Consider the following 18,024-nt stretch of genomic DNA (forward strand, 5'->3'; position numbering starts at 1 on the left):
TCAATGTTGTAGTTTGCAAATCTAATAAATGTTTTGGTTCACATGAAATTTTATTTGGTATTCTAATATAAAATGTAAACAATTATAATTTATTTTAAGATATTTGGCATCGAAGAAAATCCTCCTAATATTGAATATTTCATAATATTATGTTTTCTTTACCGTAATTTTTTTCTTTTATAAGAATTAATATTGAAGTAGTTAGAACACGGGTACGGGTATGGGTACGAGATTATACCCGTTACCCGGTGGGGATGAGGATGGGAAAAAAGTTTGATACCCGTTGGGTTTGGGTATGGGGATGGGGATGAATTTTTTATGCGGGGATGGGTATGGGATAGCGAAACCCGTCCCCGCCCCGCTCCGTTGCCATCCCTAATCTGAACGAAAGTGGATTCCATTAGACTAATTAAACCTTATAAATTTTTAAAATAAAATTTAATTAAAATTACCAAAAAAATATGAAATAAAATAAAAATTAAATTTTAATTTTAATTTTAATTAAATTTAACTTAATAAAATATTAATTATTTTTATTTTTTTGCAACGAATACCTACGGGTACGGATAGTATGATACCCGCACCCAACCCGTTTATAAATAGGTATTAAAATACCTACTGCTGGTAATAAATACACGTGGATACTAATTATCCGTTGCGGATTTTATCTACAAATACCTACAGACACGAATATTTTTGCCATCACTAAGAACAACAGACAACACAAACTTCTCCTCTATTTCTTGTCACAGATTCTTGCATATCACCTACAAGCACCTCCCTTAACTTTGAGAAATGATTTTGCCTTTGGAGGAGGGGGTATCGTCGTAACAATGCCATTGATTTCTACCTAAGGTGAAGCGTGATCTCCAATGAGTTGCAGCGATGCATGATGAAGCTTGCGACGGTGCGCAGGGAAGAGCTACGGTGGTCGTTGACACGCTATCTATTGTGGTGCTCGTGTCTTTCGATCTGGTTTCATGTCTCAAGCGAGTGTGTACATTGGAAAATTGTGTGACGGTGAACTGATTTGGTCTGATCTATGTTGTAGGTGACAACACAGTGGTGTCTAGTCAGTCTGCACGATCATGTGTTAATGGAGAAAAGCTAAGACAGTGGAAGTTGGAGGAAGCCATGGCTGACCGAACGAAAGGTGATGAATGTTATGTTCTCATATTTTTGCATTTCATTCAGATAACCTACAATCATCCATGTTTAACAATTAACCTGAACTCACTTAACCCAAAAACTAAAAGGATCGAATATGGATTTCAAATATTAAATTTGGATTGAGTTGGATAAGCCTTATTAGACCCAAATTCGACCCAACTCGACCATCACTAAGCCCTACTACCAAGCCTTCTCTGCATTTTTTTTTTCTTTTTTAACTTTTTATATTCAAAAAAACAATCCAATGCTCTAAAAGATTTTGATCCCCGGTATTGAACCAATGTTTACACAATGGTTATGGATATTCGTATTTAAAATAAATTGCATACTATCATTCCAGCCATTCAAATAATATTAACACTCTATCAATTCTACTTTTTGCCCTATCAATTTTTTTCTACCATCTTAAGGGTTTACCAACCAAAGATAAAAGATCCACCTCCATCTCCCTAATCCCCTCCTTCACTATCTCGCATATATCCCTTTATTTTATTTTATTTTTTTTGTTTTTTAGTTTCTATCCTCCCATCTTTTCCCAAACGAAGTGTAAAAAAAAAAGTAAAGATGTTATTATTTTAACACTCAACAAATTTGTACACATATTTTTTACACTATTTATCTTTCAAATTTTCAAAGTTAATTTGTTTTTAATGATAAAAAGAAAAACCCTAAAAGTGGATTGTGAAGACATTTAGTGTAAAAAAGACATTTTTCAAAAAGTAATGTTTGATGAAGGTGAAAGAGCGAGAAAAAGAGAAATGGGAACTTGTGTTGGAGTACAATGGGGTGTGTGTGTGTGACTCATGTTTTTGTTTTGGACCACAACAATAGATTTGAGGATAGTGAGGTTTTATGTAAGAGACAACATAACCTATGCAATAAATGCATCTACCTGTTCTTATTGCTTCTTCTTTTTCATCCTTTTCCTTCCACGTGTCCTTAAAGTATTCCTCTTATCTCTTCATTTTTACACATATCTTTTCTTCACACTTTACTTCAACCTTCTTTGGAACACAATCTACACCAATTTTTCATTCTTAAAACTTATCCTCTTTTTCTGAGGGCCCTTGGTGGGATCCAACACATAAAGTTTTATTGGTTTAATTAACTTCAAATTATAAATATTTTTATTCTTAAAACACTAAATATATTTTTATGAGTTTAGGGTTGGATTCAAATTTAGAGTTTAAATTATTCCATTTTGATTTTTTTTCATTTGAGAGATATCGTTATCTCAAGAATTCAAAAAAAAATTAAATCGTTTTATTTTGACGACAATTAAATATGTACATGTTCTTAAGAAAATTATTCCAATTATTATAGAATGTTTTGACAAAATTATTTTGATAAAGTTGATAATTTTTTTTAAAATAGAATTAAAGTAGATTATTTTTTTATTTTTTAATAAAAATAGTATTCTTTTTACTTTATTTAGTGGTTTATTGAATTTTGTAAAAAAAATCCCAACCTAACTCGACCGCTTAACTATTGTGTTTCTTTAAAGCGTCTATAATTTAAGATTATGATATTAAAATAAAATAAAACATTGATTTTGAAAGTGATGAATATTTATTATTCATCGCCATAAATTAATACGCCACTACAAGTCTTAAAAAGTTTGTTATGAACTAAAAAATCTGAATTAGTATATTATGCTTGATTTATTAGAGTATTCACATACATATTTATTAAGTGAGACCTTTTGAAAATATTATATTTTGAGCTTGAAAGTCAAAGTTAGGCTTTGTTTAGCTGAGTATGATTAAAAAGTATATATAATTTTTTTTTAAATGTGAGACAGATTGAACTTGGCCTATTGGTTAAATAGATTATAGTCATGTTGAAAGTGGGTTAGTCTTTAGCTTATAATTCTTTATATTTTTTATCATTTTTTTTCTTTAAATTAAAATATTGTTTAATAATGTTTAACTAATTTAAATCTTTTTTTTATTTGATCAATTATATAGTTAACATTTTTTATTTTTATTTACTATCTTTATACTATAATTTTTTAATTATAGTTAATGTTTGATAGAATAGATAAATATTTTAATTATGCTATTATAGTCAAATAATTTACTTTAAATTTACTATAACAACTATATATAAATTAAGTTGAAAAAGTAAAACATCCTTAAGTGAGTGAATGAATATATTTAATCATGATATGTTAAATCGGATTACAAAATTTTAATTAACTGAAAATAAATTGGATTAAATTAACTTGTTTTTAGCTCATAATTGTTGGTGAATCAATCCCATATAAATTGGATTGACTCGGTTTGCGACTCAATACTTACAGTTCAAACTTAAGTTCACAAGTATTACAATTATTGAAATGAGTCCTTTAAAATGACTGTATTTAGCTTAAAAAGAAAGGTTAGGTTTTGTTTTATGTTTGAAATTTCCTAATGTTTGTGGATAAAATATAGTGATATACATTTAGTCACTTTCTTATTTATATATATATAGTTTTGAACACCATTTGTTTTTTTTTTTCATATGCATGCACCATGCAAAAGTTGAACTTCCTTTAAGATCAAAATCATGTTGCCGAATATAGGGTGAACATCATTATTAGGTAAACAAGTGTTCACATTAAGTCAAAAAGTAACATGAAAATCGTGTCTTCCAGACCAAATTCACATTGTGGCATGTAAAAATAAATGAGAAACAATTTCATCATATTCCAAACAAAATGGACACTTATAAATCATAAAAGACATGGTTTTTATCAGACCAAAAAACATGGTCAAATAAACTACTATATTGTCCGAAAAAAAAAAACTATGATATTCTAATGTGCTTCATCGTAAGTCCAAACACACACCAAGTACAAACTTATTGGTTATATAAGTGCAAACTTACTAAGATTGATCACCATACTTAAAAATGTAGACGTTAAAAATCTGAATTTTATATTAAATCAAAAATAATAATTGACCAATATACAAAAAGAATATTCATAAATTTATATTCTTAAAATTTTAAAATTTTAGAAAAAAAAATTATAAATTATGAGTTTTGACTCATATTTATGTAATTTTAAGGGAAAAAAACTCATTTAAAGGTTTATCCAACAAAATTTTTTTGAAGAAATCTTGTGATCATCATTGGTTGTTTGACATTAATTGATTCAAAGTCGAGAAAGAAGAAATTTAGGGGTAGAAAGTTGGGAGAAGGAAAGGAGACGTTGATTTTTGTTGAAATGTTTAGGTGTGAGCATTGAAATAAAAAGTTAGGATTGTTGATTTGTTGTAGTGTGGCCCACAAAAGACCATAAACATGTGTTTAGGACAATGTTTGGAACATTTTCCACCATCCATGCACGTGAGAATCTGCACTCCTAGCCGTACAGAGCCTCTCAATTTTGAACATTGACTTCACATGTGTTACATGACCTTAAGTTTTAACTTAAATTCCTCATCAATTTTGTACTAATTCAATTAATACGTCCTGCCAGATTAAATAAAAACAAAGTCAGTTGGTGGACTCAAACGCGTTTGTACAACTAACCATTAATAAATGCAAAACATTTTTATAATTTTAAAAAAAATATCTAAGACAACATATTATGTATACTTCAAACTTTTTTTATTCTCTAATTAGTTAGATAAGGTGAAACCAACGTGTTATCAATTTAAGATGGTTATTGATTTAAGATGGTTGGACACATCTCACCAATCCCAATAATAGGAAGGATAGAAATCTCCAAACATAAGAGGGGTCAATACCATATTATTTATCAGCGGGTCAAGTACATCTCGATCATATTTTGATGTAAAGTTATGATAGGAATCATGCACTTAAGGTTTATAGTTATTAGTGTTTAAAGCGTTACGAAAGTTATAATAAGGTATTTAGGAGTATTTATGAAGAGAATCTAGACGTTATTAAAGGGAATAAAAGAAATCAGATATATAATAGGGATTAGAAGACACGTAAAAGGTAATAAACAATTCTATAATCATTTGATATTATCATATACTTATTCATTTATCACTGTTTGTTTGAGCGTTGGAGTATTTGGAGGTACCCACCTCACATGTGTTCTGTTCTAATGGAGGAGGAGTTTCATGAACATGAAAGAAGCTTGTAGAAGAACAACAACAACAAGATCTTTCAGAACTACTCGGTTCCATACAAGAATTTATATACATTTATCATAACGTAGAAATAAAAAGGATAAAATAGAAAATTTCATAAATAATTTTTAAAGGGCAGAACATTTATCACATTTTTATACATAAAAAAACACTTAATTAACATTTAAAAAATTATTGAAAAGAATAATTCATTAGTTTATCACGCAAAAAAAATGTGAACACAACGTCAATTCAAATTTTCAAACATTAATGCAAGAAAGTGAAAGATCAAGAAATGCATTCCAATAAATAGAATGCATATGAAGAATCTCACCATCACATTGAATTCAGAAATAAATTAATACAAGTTTATTTTTATCCTCCTAAGGATTTGATGTATAAAGTCTACGAATATTTTGTAAAAAACTCTTTTATATTATGAGGAATAAATGTAAATGTATATGTTAATTTTTTTTATGTTGTGATACACTAACTTATAATTATTAGATGATGCACCTTTCTTAGCTAAACTAGACGTGTCTAATAGATTGTAAGTCAGCTAGAAGATTCTACTGAAGTACTAGTGTTGGACATGTTATCTATAACTATATATAAAGGGGATTCCCTCTTTTGTGTCCACATTTCATAATTCCAATTTTACCCTTTACAATTTAATTATTTATTAAAATTTTAAAAATTAACGGTTAATTTTACAAGTTTTTATAAAAATATTTATTTATCTCCTTTTTCTTTTTCTCATACTATTCATCAACAATTATTTTTTTCATATTTTTTCCATACATTTCACTTTAATTTTTATAAATATACTTTTATTTTGTTCATTAACTTAATAACATTACAATATCATCAATTATAAATATAATTCGAAAAATGCGTACACGCAGGCGCGATAGCGCCTGTGTTTACACTAGTGCATAAGAGTGATTGTAATACTTGGTTTTGTGGTGTTACAAGTAGTTTGCACCATTAAGTTGTGGATTGACTAAAACTATGTTGGGATATTCTCTTAAATGTAAGTAGTATAAAAGGATCTTGACAAAACAGATGTAATGTTATGTGTAACGTCAATCGTAGCTTCCATAAAAAAAATAAAAAAGCTTTAAAAAATCAGAAAAGATTGTTTATCATACGTGAGAGAAAGAATAAAATGATATTAATTAATAAAAAAAAGAACTCAATAATATTGAACAAAAATAACAAAGTTGAAGATATTAAAAGAAAAGAGACCAACAAATTCATCATCCTCATCCTTTGATATAGGTTAGAAATGATTAATCTCTTACATAAGTTAAATTTATGTTTTATTATTATTATTGTATTTGCGAATCAATTATAAATTATAATATAAAAAATATATAAATTTTATTTTATAAACAAACTTTGTGATGTTGAATTAAATAATTTTTTTTATAGATAACGTAATCAACTTACTTTTGCATTTTTTTTCCTACATATTGTTTGAAGTTTTGATAATCCCCCGGCAATACAATTTATAATAGAAAAATGATGAGTGTCCATTAATGAAATAATGTAATGTAGTTTTCTATTTATGAAAACAACTATTAGTGACCACAATAATATAACACTTTTAATTTTTATTAATATTAGATCACCAAGTGTATTAAATGTATACCCACTTATCTTTAAAATGGAACCACAATTTCCTATATTCGCTATGAATGCAAACCCCACACCACATCAATAATTTCTCTCTCTTTCAATCCACTCTTGCTTTTGGATTGGACCATTTCCTCCTTCATTGCATCACTTAAATGCAATATTTCCCAAGTTTTTCTCAATCACTTTCACTTAAAAATAAATTCCTGTTATTCATGTTCAAGATATCAGAATACAGATAAATTAAAACTCTAAATATTGATAGAGGATAACAATGTATCTAAATTTATCATTATATAAATATGGTTGAGATTTTAGTTTAATTTAATCCAGCATCTTGTGCTTTGTTTTTGGGAAGGAAATCATAACTTAAATTAATTATGTATCGTTATGTTCGGGACATTCCCTTTCATTTTTGTGGTATCTTGAATTTCGTATAGATTATATCGTAGACATGATTTAGATTTAGACAATCTTTTCATAAAAACTTGTAGGAAAAAAGATGAATTTATATATAAGTTAAATTAAAAATTAATTTCATTTTTTTTTAACTTTCCTTTCTAAAAGTTATTAAAGTTATGATAGGCATTGTTCAATAATGTCGTCTTGGTGATTGTTGGTTGATCCCACAGACTGTGTTACTTGTTCATGTAATCATGTTAGGACAGTTTCTTCCAGCATACCATATTAAAAAAAAATTATCTTTTTTAAAGTATACGATAGTTAAAAAATAAATTTTAAATTATATAATTGGAAAGTAAAAAAAAAGATTAAGTTAAGAAAAAGAGATTTTGGATTACATAATCTAGAAGTTATTTAACTTTTCGGGAAAAAAAATTGACAAATATTTTGTTGACAAAATTACTGAGTAATTTTTTTATTTTCTTTTATGAAACTTAGAAAAATAAAATAATAAAATTTTAAGATTTTTTTACCAAAAATGGTTGTTTGTCAAAATTTGTCAAACAAAATTTTGTCAAAAGTATCATTTTTCCTTATGACATAAATTTTGACTTCTGGACTCTATAGTCCAAAAAAGGAAAAATGATTTTTTTCTTAATAAATGGGTGCAGAGAGAAATATATGGAGGTGTAGGAAGAAGGACTTCATGTTTAGGTTTTATTTCTGCACTGAGCTTGAAAAGATGATGGACTCTTAGCCCAAATGTAATCTACCAATAAGAAAAGGTAATTGCTTCCTACACCCTTTCACCCTTTCACCTCCAGAATTTATTTTCCGGAACACAATAAGCACTTCCAGAAATTTTTTTCCATAAAGAAATCACTCCTGCCATACAGAAAAATTTTCCGGTAGCTTTTTGATGGGGTGAGGCAGAAATTTGATACGATGTTGGAAGCAACACCCATAAGCTAAATGCCATTTTATATATGAATTAGGCCACAAAAAGAAAACGCTTTGAATTTGGATGAAATGAGTGTTGAGAGAAGTAACTAATTTATCTAAAAAATTGCAAGTAAACTTCTTTGAACAATATTTTGGACTGAGATTTATATAGAAACAATTTATTTGTTACTAAACTAGTATACCACATGACAAGTTGCTATATGCAACCATGAACCAAAATGATGCATCCATGAGAGAAGGGAGAAGTGAGAAAAAGAGAATACACATATATATATATACATAAATGCATAGCCATCTTAACAACAGTGATTGATAATTACTCTATCATAAGTTAAACATAAGGAAGACAAGGTTTCCCAATACTCTACTACAGCTTATGCTGATAAGCTTTGCAAGAATGGCCATATAATGATTGTAAGTGGAAGGAAAATACATTCTGAGCTAGAGTTACCTAACATGGCCACAGAGGGGCATTGAGGGATACTAACTCCCTGTACAGGCAAAATAGAAAGAAAAAAAAAAAAAGAATCAAATATTCTTAAATGATGCTTTGCAGCATCAGATTCTACAACTCAACGACCAGAAACAAATAATGAATTGCTTATCTGGTTCCCCTCAGCTTGGAGTCTTCTCATCTTTGCCTTGTCTAATCTTGATCTTCTAACAGCCTCTTGAATTTGCCTGTCATGGTCCTTCAACATCTGATCCATGTTGCTTGATGGAACCAGCAGAGGCCCAGAATAATGAATTTTATGACCCTTGGAGCCATAACCAACCTGCAACATTGTGATAATAAGATAAGATGTACAAATATCAATCAATGATTATATACAAATATCAAGATAGAATGAAACTACTTACAAGACTTGAGTCTTTGTTGCTGCTGGCTCTGCCTTCTTCCTTTTGAGGAGCATGTGCATGATTATTCTTCTGATCCTGTTGCATCATTGACTCAGAGGCCTCCTTGAAGGATCCTGGGAACCTGCTTATTAGTTTTTGGGTATCTGCTTGTGATGATCCAGACCTTTCTCTGCGATCGTCAGAGAGCATACTCCTCCTTGCAGCGACTAAGCCTGATATTGTTGATAAGTCGCCGCCCATGGAAATCTTTGGAGCATCTTCCTGGTTCTTACCGGCCTTGGCCCATGCTGCACGGTGTGTCAGTGGACCTGAATGGGAAGCTCTTTTGTGTTGATGAACAGGGGGATCCACACTCACTCCTGCAGCTTGTGATGGTCTAGGGGGGTCAATGGGAAATCCAGAAGCAACTTCTTCAGGATGGGGGTTAAACTTCTCACTCCTGCTTTGAGAATTACCCTGCCCTTGCCTCTTCTGCAAAAATAATAACGTTGTTTATGCTTTCAGCTATAAGATAGACAAATCTGATGAGAAAAAAATTAATGAGTACACAATGTAAAGATAGAGATTTTCCAAAAGGGATTGTGAAATAAATTCAGCAATTATCAGGAAAATGATATGAATATTCAGCAAAGGCAGAAAGACAAAACAAGGACATTGCAATTGCAATGCATGGTAGAAGAGTGTATAGTAAACAGTTTTCATCTCATTCAGTGTGCACTATTGCACGGATTTAGCAAGTTGTGAAATAGTAAGAGGTGCTTCCAAGGAGCATCCTTTTGGAATTAATTTATAGATGCCTAAGAAAACTATAATCTCTTTTATTCTTTTCTTCTTTTTTTTTCAGTTCAACTACCAAGACACAGTTCACCAAGTAGAACAACTGCATGTTCGGATGCACATTAAAAACAATCTGATCCACAACTGACAGAAGCTACAATCTGTGAATCTGTGTCTTTTGCTCAATCTAAGGTGAATTCCTCTCATAGGTGAGTCAGAAATGGAGACAAACACACTAAATAATCATTGTTTCTACAAAATGCCACACATATTAAATTGTGAATCAAGAGAAAGTTTATTCTGAAAGGAATTCAAGTAATTTAAATTTAACTGATCTCAACTGAATGAAAGATATTATCCGCAAACAGCAATGACAAATCTCAATGAACAAGAGGGGTTAGTTTAACAACTAAAAATGAGCAAACCTGCATTGACAAGACCAGTTCAGCATTGGCATCAGGTGCAGGAATTGCTCGTGATTCTCTTGTGCCTTTTCTCTCAAGATCATGCCTCTGGCCCTTGACTCCTGCTCCTCCTTGTCTGCAAACATCATAACCAAAACCATAAGCAAGCAATTAAGGACAATGAATAAAAGAGCCCAGCCAATGCGAACATGTTAGCTGAAAGAATAAGCCCCAGTCTGATTTTAAGAACCAGTATATTTCAGCTACACTTATTGTTAACTTCTGTATACCCACGTATTGTGAATCATAAGGAACATTAAAAATATTTTTTTCTCTGCTCTATAAGTAACCTTGACATTAATTGTTGCAGTCACCCTACATTTTAGAAGTAAAATTTTGGAAATTAAGGGGCAAGGAACACTGGGGAGTGTGTGGAAGATTTAGTTTGAACAATTACTAGAAGATTCCTTTCTTCCATTTTCCCAAAGTCAATCATTGCACTTTGGAAAAAACCAAAATTTTAGAAAAAAATAGACACAACAATGACATGGATTAATTAATTAGATTATCTCAAAACACAGACACAGGTAACCTTCAAAAGTGCAATTTGTACAAATACATTTGAATATAAACGAGTACAATTCCACACCAAAATTGAACACACCTTCTAGCTTCTTCATCCCGCACCTTGGCATCAAATTCTTTGCTAGGAGGATACTTTGGTAAGCTTGAGGGATCACAAGGTAGAGGCTTTGTTGAGAAGAACTAAATTGCAAGTAAACCAATAGAAGAGGGTCAAGAGCAGTGCATACTGAAGTTTGAAAAAAATACTCTAGTACCATAAGTGCACTGCAAAACATTTCTTGAGCAAGAAATGGTGAACAACTACCAACCAACACATCAATTTTCGGTTATACAAATTAATTTTTTGCCACATTAAGGCTGTTGAGACAGTAGCCACAATACTGGTGTATATTTGCAGTAATACACAAGATAACGAGATGATACAGTAAAGGGGTAGAGATTTTTATAAGATACGTATATCCACACAAAGATGTCACAAAGACATTTAGTTTGCAACTAATAAAGGAATCCAAGACATATATTTGCTGAAATAGTTAAACCAATGCTTTTCGCAACACCAACATGAACATACACTCTCACAGTGTTGATAGAGTTGCCTTGAGTTAAAGCAAAACAGAAAAATAGTGAATTATATAACAGGTACTCAAGAATTTCACACCTCACTAATCAAAGCAGATGCTGAAGTTCCACGATCAGCAGGATCTATGGACAAAAGAGTCTCTATCAAGTCTATTGCAGGTGTAGGAAAGTCCTTGAATGTTTCAGAAACACATCTTCTATAGGGCTGTTGAGGCTTAAATATTGTTGCATGAGGCAACTTTGATTTTCTCCAATAGTCCTCAGAAGGTGAACCACAAAGTTTAAAAATTTTATGTAATTGCTCCACCTGCAAGACAGAAAATTGTAGTTTCTAATTATTTTAATACAACCAAGCTACTTATTTATGCATAACATCACAGAATAACATGAATAGAATATACGTGAATAACATAATATTTAAGAAATGGTTTATTTTCACCTACAACCTATATTTTCTTCTTCAGCAGTTGACCGGTTGTAAACAACAAAGATTCACAGTATAATATATTTAGTTTGAACAGATGAAAAGGAAAATGGTCAAATGCCACATTTAAACAGAATCATCTAAGCTTGCATACCTCAGTTCTTCCAGGCATTATAGGCTTCCCAGCATACAGCTCAGCAAGTATGCAACCTGTACTCCATAGGTCTACTGCAGTGCCATAATAAGTGGCTCCAAGCAAAAGCTCAGGTGGCCTATACCAAAGAGTGACAACTCGGCTCGTCAATGGCTGAGCTTGATTGGGATCAAAAAAGCTTGCCAAACCAAAGTCTGCAATTTTCAATATCCCATTGTTGTCAATCAAAAGATTAGAACCCTTAATGTCACGGTGCAGTACACCACAGCTGTGGCAGTGATCAAGTCCACGTAAAAGTTGCTGCATGTAACATTTAACCTGCCAAGATCCAATAGGAAACTACTTAATTTTTTATGTGTTGTAGCATAGCATTCTGTTTTGAAATAGGTTCATCTTTGCCCTTCATTAAGTTTCTTCCTCTAAATTTAAATAATTTACTATTCAAACTACAAGAAATCAGTAATTTAAACTTGATTCTTTTTCTTTCTTTCTTTTTTCTTTTGTGTTATCTTGTAGTCTTTTTTTATTTAACTGATAGTCTTTAGTGGAAATTTAATTCTTCATTTAATTTCTTCCACTTGCTTTAATTAGCCTCATTTTTCAATGGAGACAAAAAAAGAAAGTAGATTTCAGAGAATTAAATTAGGAAGTAAGTGCGTGCATCAGCAATTTGCTTAAAAGTACAAACATCACGATAGAAAAGAAACCTTTGATTGCCTATGACATCAAATAAAAATTAGAGGAATCAATATTCTCCCTAGAAGACATGGTGGGTTAGATTTGCAATATGGAAAGAGAAAGATAAAATATAAGGATGCTTCAGAAATACCTGAGCTTCAGTGAACTTCAGTCCAGGATGTGATGCAAGCCCAGCCAAGTCATGCTCCATGTACTCAAAAACAAGGTACAAGCTGCAAGACATCCTTGATGTAACCAAGCCTTCCAATTTTATGACATTTGGATGATCCAGCCTGCGCAGAATGTGAATTTCCCTTGCCATGAAGCGAACACTCTCAGGCTCAAGATTATCAAACCTCACTTTTTTCAGAGCAACAATCTTTTTTTGTTCAAGATCACGAGCTCTATAAACATTGCTATAAGTTCCCTGTCCAATCTGCACAATAGAGAAAGGAAAAAAATTATCAATTTATCATTCATGATTACAAAGCATACAGGAGATATGCTCACATTGAAGTAACGTGAAATCAAGGAGAAAGATAACTGAAAATATCTGAAAATTACAAGTGCACAGTTCTCATATTCTACTTCATTTTATTTTGAAATCATTTCAGCATGAAATTGAGGATATATGACAGACAAAAATAAGTGTATGTATTCAACCATTAATAAATTTCCAGAATTTTGTGTTAACTGTTATATTATGAGATCATAAAGATCAAAAACCAGTATAAAAACAGTATCTAGCAAAATGTACTACTTAGGATTGTTGGCAAAGAACGGACACTGAGTGCATTGATTAAATAAAGAGGGAGGTGGATTCCAAATCAATTAGAGATAGTTTCTCTACCAAGAATTATCCTCAGATCAGACATTAAAAATAGTTATGCAGAAAAGTTAAGCAATTTTGGTCAACAATTTGAAGGAAGAGCACGTGATTATGGAAGAGAATTCAGCTCAGAATCATGGCAATTTTTTTACTAAAAACCAAAAGAGGTAGTGGGAAGTTGGGGTGTTTTGTTTGCCAGCTATAAAATAGAAAAAAATTTATAACTTCACTAATAATTACAAAGTTGTCTACACTTTGCTTCCTGCTTTAGATTATTCGCAAAGAGCATGGTGAAAACAACACTTGGCGCCTGATTAGCGTAAGAAAATGTATGATTGCTATTTTCAGTTTTCACTAATAATTACAAAGATGACACATTGTTTTCACTTTTTTTTTCTTTTTTAAATCTATTTACAGGAAATGAAAAACAACATATAAAAACAAAACTTCCTTAAATGAAGCTGGTCTTTGGTATCTCCTTTTCCACATTGAATATAGTAGACTTGAGAAATATAGATAATTAAGAGAAAGGAGGACCAAAAGATCAGTTAAAAATGTAACATCACGTAATTACAGCAAATGAATTTAAACTTGTTTTAAGTTTAAATCAATACTCTACTGCAATTGAAAAAAGAAAAAAAAAAACAGCTATCTGCATCAAACCAAAGAATGCATAATGTAATTAAGAATACAGGTCAATGAAAGAAGATTACTTTATCCAACTTCTCAAAAGAATCTGCACGCCGTGGGAGCCATCCCCTGATAGCCTCTCCAGCAACTGCTGCCAGCCATGAGGGCCATCCAGCTGCAACCTGCTCACCTTCCATGGCTTTGGGAACACTACCAATCGCGGGATGTGGAGCAACAGCATATTCCATTTTCTCCCTCTTCCTTTCAATACTATCTCCTTGCACTCTAACAGAACCATTCCCTTGCTTATCGATCAATGCAGTTCTTCCCTCATTGTTATCATATCTATCTTTTACCCTAAACACTTCCTCCCTCCTCGATGAAGTTCCCCTAGATACACGCAAGTCCGACACAGCCTTGCTCGATAAACGCTCCCTTGGACTCTCCTTACTGTCTTCAATGGCAGAGGGCTTGCAACACATGCCACCCATTATGCCCACCAACCAACTAACCCTCCTTCTCACACAACCAGTCTCCACTCTCAAAACATTCACCCCGTTATCAGCATTCCCAGATTTCTATATTTCTATCTTATTATCCTCTTCTTCAGTACCCATAATCACCAAACTCATGTCACACAAAAATAAATCACAACATTAGCTACAGTAGCAACCCCCAGATTTGGTCACAAATCAGCAAACAAAACACACAACCCATCCATAAAACACCAAGAAGATACAGAATCTAACTAACAGATAAACCCTCAATTCAACAAATCAAACCTCAGGCCACAAAAATCACTACTTTACCCTACCCACTTGAAGCAAAAACACTGATAACTTGAAAATGAGAGTTACTTGCACAGCATAACAATTCCCCCAGTGCAAAACCTGCTAATTTACAATCCAGAAGATATCAAAGCTAGCAAATTTACAACAATACCCAGATCCTAAAAACCTTGTGAGAGTGGATTTCCAGCTTGATACAGAGCTCCTGAAGGATTTTTCGGCACCCAAAGTGTAAGAATGGAAAAGGGTAGCACTGAAACTCATCAAGAGAAGAAAAGTATGGAGAAGAAGGCCATGGATCTAGGGCAAGCAGGGTAGAGAAAACCGTGGGAGTGTGTTTTGGAAGATGAAGAAATGGAACTAACTAACGTAGTAAAAAAAATTATATTGATATTCAATTATTTGTGCAACATAATTAAAAAAAAAAACACTTAGGAAAAAGTACATATATATATATATATATATATATATATATATATATATATTTATATTTAATGTTGTCGCGGCGCATATTTATGTTGCGAAGAGGGAGTGTCCCCTGCACAGCATCTATATGTGAAGAGAGAGAAAGTATCAAAGCCCAAAGACTCATTAAAAGGTTAAGTTGCTTCCATAATCTAGCTCGAACTACTTTAATTAGGGTGATTTAAACTCTAATCAATCCAAAATTGATTCATTTTTTTAAAATTTTTTGGGATGTTTGACTTTCGATCTAAAATTTAAGAATCATCCAAATCAACCCAAGTCGTTAATTCTAATAAAATATAAATATTATATTGATTAACTTAGTAACAACTAATAAATACAGAAGTATGTTTTGTGAAAGTTTATTTTACAAATTATTTTGTAATGGGCTTATAATGAAATTATATTTATCAAAAACATAATAATTATAATAATAATAAGTTTGTATCATAGTTTTAACTATTAAATCATTTAATTTATGTAAATCAATTTAAAATATAAATATGATAATAAATATAACAAAGTTTTATTGTTTTACAAAATCTTATTATAAAAACCATAAAAATGTCGATTTGGTTTATCTTTTATTTTAAATTGAATCTAGATTTTGTGTTGGGTTTGAGTGGCTTTAATAGAAATAAATAAATTATATCAAATTATGGATATTCTTAAATTAAATTTAATTTGATTGAGTTGAATATATTTAATTTTGTTTACCGATTCATCTCGGTCAATTTAATTACAAAGGCTTTGTTTAATAAGTTGAAAATTTTAAGTTGCTATGGGGTGGAACCTCTTCCACCCCTTCCACTCATCAAAAAGCCTTGTTGTCTTAACATAAAAATTATTTTATCACCAACTTAAAAATGATCTTGCTTTTTTATAGGAAAAAATCACTTTATTTCCTGGAATTTTCTTTTCTAAACAAAAACATATATGGTTAATCATATATAGTTAATAAATAGGTTAACAGGTCAAGACTTCGAAAGAATCATAAATAGTATTTATATGATATATGTCAGGTTTTAAGAAATTAGTTCCATGTTTTGTTGAAAAAATAACTGAGTTTTTTTATAGGAATATCTTTTTAATTTTTTTCATTTTAAATAAAATGATTTGAAAATAAATTTTTAAAATATAACTTCAATAAAATTGTTCACTAAAATCTTAATATAAGTAGATTTGGATTTTATAACAAACAAATGTTAAAATACTCCAGTGATTATAATATTTATTCAAAAATATTAAGTAAGTTCTAATATTTTAATTAGTTTTAACTGAATTCTTATTTTTTAAAATGTATAACAATATTAAGTAATAAAATATTATTATAATATTTATTTAAAGTTTAAATTTGGTTTCATTTTAGGAAGAGACGAGATTATTTGATTTAAAAAAAGAATGAGATTGAAATTGATTCAAAATAACACATACTTAGAGAAAATTGATATTCAAACAATGACTTGACATATGACACAGTATTAATTTTATATGTGATAAAAAAAAAAAAACACACACCGACGAGTGTCTCATATTTAGTATTGTTAATATGATACTAATGGAAGTTATGGTCTATGAATGTTTATGTTATATGTTGTGTTGTGAATGAAAGTAGTTTTATAAGTAGAATTGTTTCATATATGCATGTGTTAATGTATTTATTGAGCTAGAGTATCAATAATAAAATCTTAACTCTACTAGACTCATATAGAGTATGAAGTTTAGGTGTTGAGTAGGGATGTCAACGGGACGGGTAGGGTACGGGTAGTAGCTCCCCCGTACCCTACCCGCTGGATAAATATTCGCTCTGTACTTGTACCCATATCCGTTGGGTATCCGTTATGCGGGTACCCGCCTATTTTTTTCATATCCGCAAATATTCACGGGTATCGCGGATATTTAAAAAAATATTTAAAACAATAAATATTTAACCATAATTAATGCTTGGATCAACGATGTGACACCGCGACTATTATACTAAATAATTATTATCTGATAAAAAGATATGGAATTAATTTTTTTTTATAAGATTATCCTTGAGAGAACATTAATAATAACATAACATCATATTCATATATATGGTTTACATCTCTGTAATTGTTCATGAAATATTACAAAAATATATATTTGTATAATATTAAGAGTCTTACATCAAAATAGAAGATTTATCTATATTTTTAATATCTCCTAAAGATATTAATAGAAATTATCCATGAGTTAATCTTCAGAAGATCCACCAACAATATCCCGAATAACTCTCACTGAGCAGGTTCATCTTCTGTTCATGCAACAGGTACATATGAAAGAAAAATATGAAAGGAGTGACGTCTTTATAAGCCTTAAATATCAATCTTAATAAACTCACAAACAATGCAGACACCGGGGGCCTAGATTTGGACCTACAACCACAAAACTTGATCTTGTTTTACCAAACAGATATATATATATATATATATATATATATATATATATATATATATATATATATATATTGTGAAAATATATTATGTTTATCTGTTAAAACATTTTAAACTTTTTTATTTTGGACAACTGTATAAACTTTCTGAAGGATTTTATATATATTTTTTATTT

General features: G+C 30.7%; 1 protein-coding gene across 1 annotated transcript; it reads right to left on the reverse strand.

Annotated features, from left to right (window-relative positions):
* Positions 1-8,528: 8,528 nt before the first annotated feature.
* On the reverse strand, positions 8,529-15,350 carry LOC114184814 (probable serine/threonine-protein kinase At1g54610). The gene is made up of 8 exons (XM_028072124.1): positions 14,263-15,350; positions 12,872-13,156; positions 12,043-12,360; positions 11,544-11,771; positions 10,965-11,065; positions 10,322-10,436; positions 9,120-9,590; positions 8,529-9,034 (listed from the first exon to the last, which is right to left on the reverse strand). The coding sequence occupies exons 1-8, from the start codon at positions 14,668-14,670 to the stop codon at positions 8,831-8,833; spliced, it is 2,130 nt and encodes a 709-aa protein (XP_027927925.1). The 5' UTR covers positions 14,671-15,350; the 3' UTR covers positions 8,529-8,830.
* Between the last annotated feature and the right edge of the window lie 2,674 nt (positions 15,351-18,024).

The sequence above is a fragment of the Vigna unguiculata genome, chromosome 5 (assembly GCF_004118075.2).
Source record: "Vigna unguiculata cultivar IT97K-499-35 chromosome 5, ASM411807v1, whole genome shotgun sequence".
Taxonomy (NCBI): Eukaryota; Viridiplantae; Streptophyta; class Magnoliopsida; order Fabales; family Fabaceae; genus Vigna; species Vigna unguiculata.

Bases quoted from the DNA above. Each gene is read 5' to 3' on its own strand.
- LOC114184814 (XM_028072124.1), bottom strand. From the start codon at position 14,670: ATGGGTGGCATGTGTTGCAAGCCCTCTGCCATTGAAGACAGTAAGGAG. The intron at 10,437-10,964 runs GTGTGTTCAATT...TGATGTTTGCAG, and splicing joins CGGGATGAAGAAGCTAGAAG to ACAAGGAGGAGCAGGAGTCA. The intron at 9,035-9,119 runs GTAAGTAGTTTC...ACAATGTTGCAG, and splicing joins GCAACAAAGACTCAAGTCTT to GTTGGTTATGGCTCCAAGGG.